Source organism: Hemicordylus capensis, chromosome 6 (genome assembly GCF_027244095.1).
Source record: "Hemicordylus capensis ecotype Gifberg chromosome 6, rHemCap1.1.pri, whole genome shotgun sequence".
Lineage (NCBI taxonomy): Eukaryota > Metazoa > Chordata > Lepidosauria > Squamata > Cordylidae > Hemicordylus > Hemicordylus capensis.
Window position 1 is genome coordinate 128,761,718 of NC_069662.1, and position 12,080 is coordinate 128,773,797.

Below are 12,080 nucleotides of genomic sequence, written 5' to 3' on the forward strand. Positions count from 1 at the left end.
GGAACTTAGTACAAAATGCCCACTAGCATCTAACCCTGGGGACAAAAATAATCCCATTTCATCAATTTAATGAAATGAAACGGGGCAATAAGAAACATCTAATTGCCATGTTTCCTCAATTTAATTGATTAAATGATTTGATTGATTAAGACCCCCTTGGTTAAAAAGGTGCCCCTGATCAAGCTGGGCTTGTGGTAGAAAGCATGGACTATCCCTGTTGCTAAGCAGGATCTGCCCTGGTTGAGTGGGAGACTACATGTGTGAGCACTGCAAAATATTCCTCTTGGGGCATGGGTCCACTCTGGGACGAGCACCTGCATGCTTGCATGCAGGAGGTTCCAAGTTCCTTCCCTGGCTTCTCCAAGATAGGGCTGAGAGAGACTCCTGCCTGTAGCTTTGGAGAAGCCGCTGCCAGTCTATATAGACAATACTGAGCTAGATGGGCCAATAGTCTGACTCAGTATAAGGCAGCTTCCTATTTTCCTAAGTAGCAGGTGGGTGTGTGTGTGTACAGACACACACACATTTCCAGCTTCTTTTAATACAAATCCTTCCAAAATCTGTGGGTGGCTGATGCCCTCCAAGAAGAGGTATTCCTCATTCTCTGTTCAAATAGATTAAACAGCACAGCCCTCATTTTTATGCCTGAGTACTGGTATATCAGCATGAACCTGAGTCCTTGGTGGCCTTCCAGTATTGCAAGTCGGTCTGGTATTCCAAAGTATTTGATCTCTTGCACTATTCCAGTCCCCGGATGATTGGCTTGCATAGACCATTTGACACCTCTCCCCAGTGCTCTGCCTTAAGTGATATCAGATGCTGTTCTGCCCAACTTTAGACCTGGATGAGCTCTGAAGGGAGGGAAAGGGATCTTGTACCACCCTGCCAGTTGATGCATGTTTTCTCAGAGGCCTTGTCTGTGCAGACATAAGACACACTGGCCTCTGATTTGGGGAGACCGTTTAGCAGCACCCGCATCCATGGCTCAGATCTCAAGTCATGTGTGCTGCTGACAGAAGGTTATGAAGTCCAGTATGTGCTTGCACACAGATCAATCCCTCCCTTCCACCCCAGTCTCCTTTGTTAGCCATCATATCCATCACAACATACAGTGGCCACATTCGCATGTAGTGCGGACCTGTGGATCCAATGGACCCGCAGTTCTGCTCCCCTCCCCTCCCCGCCCCACCCCTCTTTCCTGTCCGCATTCAGATGAAATGGAGAGTGGGTTCTCTGCACTCAGTGAAACTGCAGAGAGGAGGGGGACCTGGCTGTGCAGGCTTGCTTGACGAACAGCCTGCACAGCGATCATGGCTAGAGAGAGGTAGGAGCTTCCTCCCTCAACTCCGCTTGGAGCGAATGCAGCCTCCATTGGCCTTGTAGTGATGATGCCTGTGGGTTAAGAGTCTCACCTCCGTTGACAGCCACCAGTCCAGCAACGGCCTGAGAATCTCTGTAACCTCTGAGGCCATCTGTTTCTCATGCACAATCTCCACCTGGAAAGGTAGAATCTCTTATGGAGCAGGCTTGTATGAAGCCACTGCTGCAGGGCATGAAACAATCATGCCATTTGGGGAGGAAAGCTGGTTTTGTGGTAAGGTAAAGTGTGCCGTCGAGTCGGTGTTGACTCCTGGCACCCACAAAGCCCTGGGGTTGTTATTGGTAGAATACAGGAGGGGTTTACCATAGCTGCCTCCCGTGCAGTATGAGACGATGCCTTTCAGCATCTTCCTATATCGCTGCTGCCCGATATAGATGTTTCCCATAGTCTGGGAAACATACCAGTGGGGATTCGAACTGGCAACCTCTGCCTTCTTAGTCAAGTCATTTCCCCCACTGTGCCATTAGGATAGGTGGTCTTGTGGTAGCAAACATGAATTGTTCCTTTTGTTAAGCAGGGTCTGCCTTGGTTTGCATTTGGATGGGTGACTACTTGAGCCCTGTAATCCATTCCTCTTAGGAAAGGGAGCCATAGGTCAGTGGAAAAGCATCTGCATCTGCATACTTGCATTCGAAAGATCCCAGGTTCACTTCCAGGCATCTCCGGGGGGGCTCCTGCCTAAAACCTTGGAGAAGCTGCTGCCCAGTCACTTGAAACTAGATTGAGCTACATAGACTGATCTACTCTGCATCACGCAGCTTCATATGTCCCTGTGTAGCAGGAGTTGCATGAGTTTCATGAGATCTGCCTGTTGCCATCTCTGGACTCTTAGTGCTAGTTTGATTATAATCCTCCTCCACTATTGAAATAATTATAGATTGGGCAGTATCGGCTTGATTTCCAAGTAGTCTGGAGCTCCAGCTGCGGATAGGGAACTCTTCCTATTCACTGTGAAACCATGTTCTATGAGACACATTCTTTGTTGTTTGAACATCCTGTGCTCTGAGTGTGGGAGGATCAAGATGACGCCATCTTGACATGGTTACACCCTTTGAAATCTCAGCTAGCCTGGTGAACACCTTCTGACTGAGATGAGTGCTCTGTACGGGTGATGCTGGCCTTTATACACAAATATTGGGTGTTTCTGGCGAGCCGGATATATGAGGTGTGTACAGATATGTTTCTTACAGAGCTTTAGCCATTTCAAATCAAGTCCAATATTGCCTTCCGGTCCTCATTTTTTGATGTGCTGAAATATAGGTACTTGAGTCTGGGGGGTGGATATTGTAGGACTCGGGACGAGGGCCAAATAGTGCCTAGTGCGGTCAGCCTCCTTGCAAAACCAATCCTTGCAAGCTCTGAAGGGAGGGGCGAGGAAGGGGGAGTTTGCCAGCAACCTCTTCTTCCCACACCCTCCTTGCAAGGGTCAGACCTGGCAAAGGGCTGCTTTGAAGGGGGCAGCAGGGGCTATTTTGCTGCCAGGCTGGTGCCCCAATCCTCTGCTTCCTGAGGCAACTGCTCCCTTAGAACTGGCTGGCTTTAATATCTTAGAAAAGTTGTCTCTTTTGAAGAGTAAGGCATCTGTGCATTCTCAGTCTTGAAGAGGCAATTACTGATGGGTCCATTGTGTTCTTGGTGAACTCCAGAGCATCAAACCCTCTCTCACTCTCTCTCTCTCACCCCCAGGCATCTGTGGTTCTTGGGTCCCCTTTAAAAGCATAATGCCATCGATGGCCTCCCTTGAGGCTTGAATCATGGGAGTGCTCCAGTGACTCCCCCGCAGGGTGTAGCCACAGGAAGTGGAAGTTTGAGGGTCAGCCCAACTCTCTGTCGGAGCTTTCGAGGCCCCTTATTGTTGCCCAGCACTATTGGGCCCTATCTGGTGTGGGAGGGATAGCCGGAAGACTCGAGAATGGCCTCCAACCTCCTGCGAGGAGAATCTTGACGGTCGCATGGGAGAGCATTGTGCTTGGAAAGAACCATCTGGCAGAGACTTGAGTAAGGAAGTGGCTTTATGCTTACTCTTACTGTACTCTCTCTCTCTTCTGGGGTTTTAGAAACAAAGCCAAGGGGTAAAGCCACACAGAACAGTTTAAGCTACATGTACCTGTCAGGTTAGCCCTTTCTATTGAAGCAAAGGAATTTCTTCTGGCTTGGGAATAGGTTTCCTGAATTACTTGCACAATTGATGTTTTCCCCTTGATGAGCTGTTGAAGGCTTTTGTTATAGGCAACAGCCCCTGCCCCCATTGGCTGATTGGCCCCAGGCCCTGCTCCCTGCCTGCCAGGGCTCTCTCAGGACAGGCCTGTTTACCCACCAAGGGGGAAATGACAGTGTCCTCCCACTATCTTCTTGTTGCTAGAAGGAGAGGCCTGACCTGTCTGGCTGGAGATTTGTTTTCACACAATGATGCATTGTGGAGGGAAAAGGCTAGAGCGCTTTATCTGTGGGGAATAAATAGCCTGAAGCACATTTTGAACTCCATAATTACATTGGCCACTGGAAATATACTCACAGAGTACATGTACGAAGATCAAGAGTGTGATTGCACAGTGGTTCCTTGTTGCCTTTCTTTTTCCATTTGAATTATCCTAGTGGGCGTGGGATAGATATCAGAAAGACCTGATCTCGGGCAGCTAGGCTTGGGTTTTGAATTGCTTTCCCTTGGAGCAGGGGTTCCCAAACAATGGGAGTCTTGATGTTCCTAAACTACAACTCCCATCATCCCTAGCTACAATTGGGGCTAGGGATGATGGGAATAGTAGTCCAACATCTGGAGTACTGCCTTAGAATCCCATGCCAGCTGTGCATTCCTACAAGTACAGAACTGTCAGTGCTTGACTGAGGGGGTTAGGCTCCATCCATTCAGCCATGCAGTTTCAAAGCAGCAAACTAAAGGGGGTGGAAGGCACTTTGAGAAGGAATTATTTGTTTTAAAAAATTGTGTATGCTGTCTTTCTGTCTCATACCATGCAAAACAGTTTAACAAAATTCTGCTTTACACAGTATGCCCCATGACTCCTGGTTCCGAATGACTCCCAAGGCCATCCCTGCTGCTAGGGAATGTGGAGAACCTTGGCGGCTGCTAAGGATTGTGTTGCCAACTGCAGCAATGCTGCTCCCATTATTCCATATTGGCTTCCCTATTGCACCTTGCAATGTGGAAGCCAACTCTATAATCAGTCCTTCTGGAAGAAAACAATAAAAACACACTTACTATGCAAAAATAGAGAAAAGCAGGAAAACTAATTCAGAATCCAGTAAATCCAGTAGCTGAAACTGGACTTACAGACATAGTGAAACAAACAAAACAGTACAATAAATTATACCACCAGAATTAACTACCATTGGTACCTACCCAATCACATCTCAGAAGGGATTTGGGGCAGATGTAAAGGGTAAATGACACACACACCCCTTTTCCCTGCCCAGAGTGGGCCTCTCTGAGCAGCTATTTTTATTTTAAAACCAACCCCAGCCTTGACAGTGGCACGTTTAAGGTACATATGAACGACCATTGGTCTATCTAGCTCAGTATTGTCTATATACAGACTGGCAGTGGCTTTTCCAAGGTTGCAGGCAGTAATTTCTCTCAGCCCTATCTTGGAGAAGCCATGGAGGGCATTTGGAACCTTCTGCTCTTCCCAGAACATCTCCATCCCCTGAGGGGAATAGCTTACTGTGCTCACATGTGGTCTCCCTTTCAAATGCAACCAGGGTGGACCCTGCTTAGCTAAGGGGACTGGTCATGCTTGCTACCACAAGATTGGCCTTGAGCAAAAGCTTGGGGAGGAGTAATTTCTTTTCCATCATCTCCATTTTTATTAATCTGCAGCAAGGGGCCCATTTTAAAACCTTGTCCCCAAGCCCACTCCAACCTTGCAACACCCCTGCCCCTGGTATTTAGAGGCATCTTGCCTCTGAGGCACCTATCTCCATGACTTTGTCTAAATCCCTCTTAAAGCCATCCAGGGTGTTGGCTGTCACCACATCTTGTGGCAGAGAATTCCATAAGTTGGTTATGCATTGTGTGAAGAGGTACTTTCCTTTGTTGGTCCATCCAATTTCATGGGATGACCCCTGGTTCTAGTGTTATGTGAGAGGGAGAAGAATTTCTATCAACCTTTGAGCCCCTGGTGGCGCAGTGGTAAAACTGCCGCCCTGTAACCAGAAGGTTACAAGTTCAATCCTGACCAGGGGCTCACGGTTGACTCGGCCTTCCATCCTTCTGAGGTCGGTAAAATGAGTACCCAGAATGTTGGGGGCAATATGCTAAATCATTGTAAACCGCTTAGAGAGCTCCGGCTATAAAGCGGTATATAAATGTAAGTGCTATTGCTATTGCTATTTCCACACCAAGCATGATTTTATAAACCTCTGTCATGGCTCCAGGTGTTGCAGCCTTCCCAATTCCTTCAGAGTGGTCGGTTGTAAGCATTCAATAAGCCTCCAGAATGTCAGGTTATCTTTCCCCTTGCCAGTATTTTAAAACATGGAAGTAGGAAATCTACATCCAGACTTGTGCTATCTCAGACCAGCTGCTGTTCACAGAGGCAGGCTTTCAACATGGCTTTAAAATGTCTTTAAATGCACCAGAAGCGGAAAACCTGCCCGGGAGACATGTAAGGGAATATTAAAGAGGATAACAAGATTGCAGAGAAGCCAAATGAGTTCTTTGCATCTGTCTTCACAGAGGAGGATACTGACCATATACTCACTCTAGAACTGAGCTTCTCTGACTTGGAGGCTGAAGAACTGGGCCAGTTTAAAGTGATGAGAGGGGATGTTTTAAACTGTCTTGAAAAACTAAAAATCAACAAAGCAGGGCCAGATAGCATCCACATGCAGCTTGTTCCTATAATCAGGCTCTGTACCAGAAGACTGCAAAGTAGCCAATGTAATGCTGATCTTCAGAAAGGGATCTGGGAAACTACAGCCCAGTTAGCTTAATTTCTGTGCCAGGTAAATTGATGCAAACCACACTTAAGGGCAAAATTGTTAAAACATGTAGAAGATCAGGGCTTGCTGAAGGAGAACCAGCATGGTTTCTGCAAGGGTAAGTCTTGCCTCACTAACCTTTTGGAGTTCTTTGAGAGTGTCAACAGGCATGTGAATAAAGGTGATCTAGCTGACATAGTATACTTGGACTTCTAAAAAGCTTTTGACAAAGTTAATTCATTAAAATTTTCTTATACACCTCCTCCTAGGTGGTGAACAATACTAATAGGAATTTAATATAATAGTATAATTAAAGGGCAAATGCCTGGTGAAACAGGTGCGGTCTTAAGAAGGACCTTAAAAGCAGCAGGTTCCTCACCAAAAGCTGAGTAAACCTAGCTGTCATTGGATAAGGGGACAGGTTCATGTGTGGATTGGCATCTAGTTGAAAGACAGCAAATGGGAATAAATGGACAGCTTTCATAATGGAGGAAAGAAAGAAGTGGGGTCCTCCAGGGATATGTATTGGGACCAGGGCTCTAGAATTTGTTCATAAATGTTCTAGAAGTTGGGGTAACTATGGAAGTGGCCCGATTTGCAGATAACACTAAGCCATTTAGGGAAATGAAATCCAAAACAGACTGTGAGGAGCTGGGTGACTGGGTGCCAAAATGGCAAATGCAGTTCAATGTAAGCAAGTGCAAAGTGATACATATTGGAGCAAAAAGACCCAACTTCAAATATACACTAATGGGGTCTGAGCTCCCTGTTACCTGACCAAGAGAGTGATCTTAGGCTTGCCGTGGACAGCTCATTGAAAATTTTGACAATGTGCAGCAGCTGTGAAAAAGGCCAATTCCATCCTAGGAATCATGAAGGGGATTGAAAATAAAACAGCTAATATTATAATGCCCTTATACAAAACTATGGTGCAGCCACACTTGGAATACTGCATACAATTCTGGTCACCACATCTAAAGAAGGATAGTATAGAACTGGAAAAGGTGCAAAGGAGGGCAACCAAGATGATCCGGGGCCTAGAGCACCTTCCAGATCTCTATTAGTAGCAGATTTCTGCACTGAGCAAGGCATTAGACTACAAGATCCCCAAGGTCTCTTTCAACTCACTCTATGGCTTAGATATCATACAGTAAGCCACACACTCAAGAGGGATGCAATCTTGCTGTTTCTGCAGCACTCAGGATGGTGACTCCAGGTGAATGACACTGCATCATTTAGGCACAGCTGCTCTGACGCTAAGCGTCATTGGCCCGGATCCTCCTCTGCCTGTACTAGCAGTGGGTTGACAAGTGCTGTTCAGCGGGTCCACATCCTGCTTGGATGAGCAGTATCTAAGCCTATTATTCTGGACTAAAACAGCCTTTTTTCCTATATTACTATCCTCGATTATGTTATATACATTGTTGGAATCTCACTGCAATGGGGTGGGGGGGGTGGGAGCATGTGCGTGTTTAAGTTAGGACAGCACACATGATCCTAACCTCCCCCAATGTTCTGAAGCAGAAACATTAGAAGAGATCTATACCCATTGATTTTTGGCTCTTCCACTGCTTTCAAATCAAATGGACAACACACTACATATTGCAGGTTGTGGGGTTTTTCCTAATAATTTTATTTAAATAAAACACAGGAACTTCTATACTGAAAAAAATACAAAACAAAAGCCACACATTTCCTTGTGTAAAGCAATATTGTGTGGTAATTTGAATACTGTTCAGCACAGTTGCTAGAAACAACAGTACAACTATGTACAAAACTCTTGAAACAATATTTGACAAATTTCTACTGCTGGATGTAGGATATATTAGAGATCAACAACTGCTGGAAAATTTACATAGCAAAGCATTAGCTTTAAACACATTTGATTCAGAACCTTCCAATATAAGAACAAATGTGTGTGACAATTAATCTTTAGTTTCTCATGGGAAAACAGGACAAATAATGTCACTGTAAATATTGTACACCAGAGTTCATTCTTGATCTAAAAGTCAGTTGATAGAGCTCCCCACAAACTCTAGCATCAACAATCACAAGTATGTATTAATATTTGGAAACAACTGGAGGATGAAAGGAAATGTACTGTGATATTAAAACTGAATGTAAATAGTCAACGAACTTGCACTTAGGTCACAAGAACTGAGGCTTTCCCCCTTATATTATTACGTACAAACTATATAGTGCTTTCGCCAAGGCCTGAGATTAGCAAGGTCAAAGATGCCTGTTGCTGTATTTAAAAAAGATTTACTGTGAAAAACATCTCTAGCTTTCCCGTTTATTAGCCTGTTCTTACAGTCATACAACAACTGAACAAGAGGCTGTAGGTCTACGCTTCCAGACAGGGTATTACCAAACTCTTTGGTGATGATAGGAAGGAAAGTGGGCTTCATCTTGCCACGGCACACATGTGCTATATAATTTTCCCTATTTTTACCTCTTCGGTACGGAGGCCTTTTTATTCTCCCCCCCCCCATTCTTTCACAAGCAAAGTAGAGGAGTGAAGTAAATGCTGCTGCAGCAAAAGATTTTTTGAGTTCCTGGAACAGGGGGAAAACAAGCTTTTCTTAGGCACAGACTTGCATAAAGCTACTTCCACTTAACGGAAAGCAAAGACCCAAGAATATTAAGCTCCTTATGCCTTTGGATCCACTTTGTACTGCAGGACACGATCTCTGAATGCAGTGCTCTTGCAGTTCTAGGTGGCAAGGCAATGCTGCTAGATGCTTCCAGGCTATGCAGCATCTCTGAAGGTATGTACAACTAACAAGCACCAGCATCATCCACCCACCTTCAAACTGCAAGAAATTTACCTGGTAATGATCTAAAACAGAGGGTATTATTAAAGGCTGTGATTAGTTAACACAACTTAAAAACTATTGCTTCCCCCCGCCCTTTTCCTCCTCCTATTTTTTTTTTTTTTTAAACAAAACCTCATAGGTTTTGTATGCCTATGAGAGGACCTCAAATTTTTTCCATAGTCCAAGTGAAAAATACTCACTGTACAAATAAAACAATTCACCGATTATTGCTTGTCAAAAATCCAAGAATTTCTCCCCCCAACCAGCACACAAATGAACATTTCCTCCAAAAGAGAAACTAAACATTAATTAGGCTCTTAAACCGGTAACAGTAGCATTTCACGTTCTTAACTTGCCAGCACAAACAGGAGAGGAAATTCCCACCACCCCCTCTGAAACCTGAACAATTTGCTGAAATTAAATGAAAACATTCTTGCCTTCGATCCTCTCACACACACACACGCCATGGAATGTTTCTTATGTACAGCCTAGAACTGAACACTTTATTCACAACAGCTTAACAGTCATTTTACTGTGCAACACCTGAAACTTTTAAATGCCACAATTTACACACGGAAATGACAATAGATGCAACAGTTGTTTTACTTGTAACCACATGACAATGTGATGTCATACATCACAGATTTGCTGGTTCTCCTCATGTTCACCCATGTCCAGGGTTGTTATTCCCCTGGAACAGAATGCACTTTTTCCAAGAAAGTGGAATGTAATGAGGAAAGTTTAATGCATAAAATAAGGAAAGGCAGAAGAGTGATGTTCCCATAGCAAAGCATTAGCTTTAAACACGTTTGATTCAGAACCTTCCAATATAAGAACAAATGAGTGATGTTTCCTCTTTAGCTTTTTAGCTGTAAAATATTTTATATTCCAATATGATATACATTCCAAGTTACCTGAGTTTAGACTTCGAGAGAAGTACCTGAAGCTAGGCCATAGGGTGGGCACTGTGCAACTGTTGTGGCCATTTTTTTTTCTTTTTTGCATTGTATGTATTACAGAAGTTCAAAACATAAATACCTGGATAAATTGTAAACATAATCCTGAAGTACAGTATTTCCATAGAACACAACACAGCAAGACATTTTCTATTTAGACAGGCAACCTTTGTTTGATATAGAGCTTATTTATACTGTAGAATTTGAAACAGAACACAACACAGTACTAATCTGGTCAAACAGTCTATGAAATGCATAGTCTCCACTTAAAATGCGTAATGATACACCGATTCTGCAAGCATTCTTCTTTTCCCACCCCACCCTGACACTCACACTAAAATGCTGAAGAAGAGCATTTCCGTCCCTGCCAAGAACAGCACTGAAATATAGAAAGATGCTGATAAGTAGCCTTGTTTTGTTCTGGAAAAGGTGCCACTCATGCAATTGAGTTTGAGAGGACACTTTGCCTTGCTCTAGATCATCATGTAGCTTTGAGGAGGGGCGTGTTCTTCTGACTGTAGCTCTTGCAAAAGCTGTGGTGGCTGCTGGGATGGCTGTTGTACTAAGACCTCTGGAGAGTCCATTGTGCTGGTGTCATCCGACAAAGAAGAGAAAGAGACCCGAGATGAAAGCTGCTCAACAGTCAGAGTACTCAAAGCTGTGCTTTGACCAGAGTTTGGAGAGCTCTTGAGTGTCAGGTCAGAAGCAGGTAATAAAGGGCCCAAAAGTTTTACAGGACAGAAAGCTGATCCGGTCGGGATGAAATTAACCTTGTTTTTGTCAGGACATGAAAAGAGAGGGGCTGAGACAGGCTGACGAGTCCTACAAGGGGGAGCAGAAAACAAGTCAGAATTACACACTTAAGAAGTTCAAGACAGCCAAATGTAGGTTTGCAGTTCTACATGTTGCTAAAATGCGAGTGACAAGGAATGGGATTATTTGACAGATGGTCAAACATCTTCCATATTGGTAGTCAGTTGACTGATCCACAGCAATAGAGGAATATACATGCAAAAACCCCATCACAGACTCATTTGAAAATCTGCAGCTTTCAGCACTACTTTTGTAGAGGATTTGAATGCACAAACCATGTTGTAAACCTTTCCATGTGAGGTTTCTCATCATCTAAACAACACACTCACAAACACACAGAAAAGGACAGCATAGTTTCAGACAAGTGTGCCTTTTTCTATAGATCTCCATACATTCACCCAGCAAAGCTGCCTTGTTCTATTCAGAACCCTCTACTAACTATGAAGCAGGGCTTTTTGCTGGGGCTAAGCAGAATGCCCCGGCTCTGTCCACTGGCCTCTGCAACACGTGCTCTCGTTCTCCTAGTTCCTTGTATGGGAATACAGGGGGAGAAAATGGCCAGACTAATGAATTAAAGTACGTAATTAGCTACTGAACTTAAATTTGGGACATTTTTCTTCTCTCTCGCACACGCACACACACATAAAACTACAGCTCAATAAAAATTTCGAAAACCACCAAAAACTCTTTGGCCACAGCTGCTGTTTGTCAGCTGTAAAGGCTAAAGAATTAAAGCTAAAACGGTATCCTTATAAAGGCAGCTTTATACATGCAGCAAAGTCTTTTTGGCATACTAAAGAATCCATAGCTCTGCTTTGGTTGTGCTTTTAAAAATACAGTCACGTGATCAAGAACAAAAATGCTCCATTCCCCCTTGAGCTGACAGCAACACTTCAACTTCTTGCCTGTGCAAAATTGGCAAGAGTGGTTTGCTTCTGAAAGAAAAAAAGATCAGCTGGAGTAGTTTATTCATCTGCAGTTGAATAGGTCCAGTAAAAAGGTTTCCTGCATTTGCAGATCCCAGCTGATATAAAAGGCATTACTTACGACATTTCCTCAAAGACCTTCACTCGCTCACATCCCTCTGGGGGCTCTCGTTTGAACATGTAGCTGTTGTTGGGTTTAGGAGAGGAGGCATACTTGGGCAACGGTGAGCTACTCCCACTGTCTGAAAAT

At 44.2% G+C, this 12,080-nt stretch overlaps 1 protein-coding gene across 2 annotated transcripts in view; it reads right to left on the bottom strand.

The window, feature by feature from the left end:
• Window positions 1-7,921: 7,921 nt before the first annotated feature.
• GLCCI1 (glucocorticoid induced 1) overlaps window positions 7,922-12,080 on the bottom strand; it is a 56,320-nt gene continuing 52,161 nt past the window's right edge. The window contains exons 7-8 of one of the 2 annotated variants that reach the window (XM_053262193.1): window positions 11,952-12,072; window positions 7,922-10,913 (exon numbers count right to left, since the gene is read on the bottom strand). In XM_053262193.1, the coding sequence (XP_053118168.1) occupies window positions 10,565-10,913; window positions 11,952-12,072 (470 nt within the window). In that variant the 3' untranslated portion in view covers window positions 7,922-10,564. The remainder of the gene's footprint in view (window positions 10,914-11,951; window positions 12,073-12,080) is intronic. The other variant, XM_053262194.1, reaches the window with a different exon arrangement.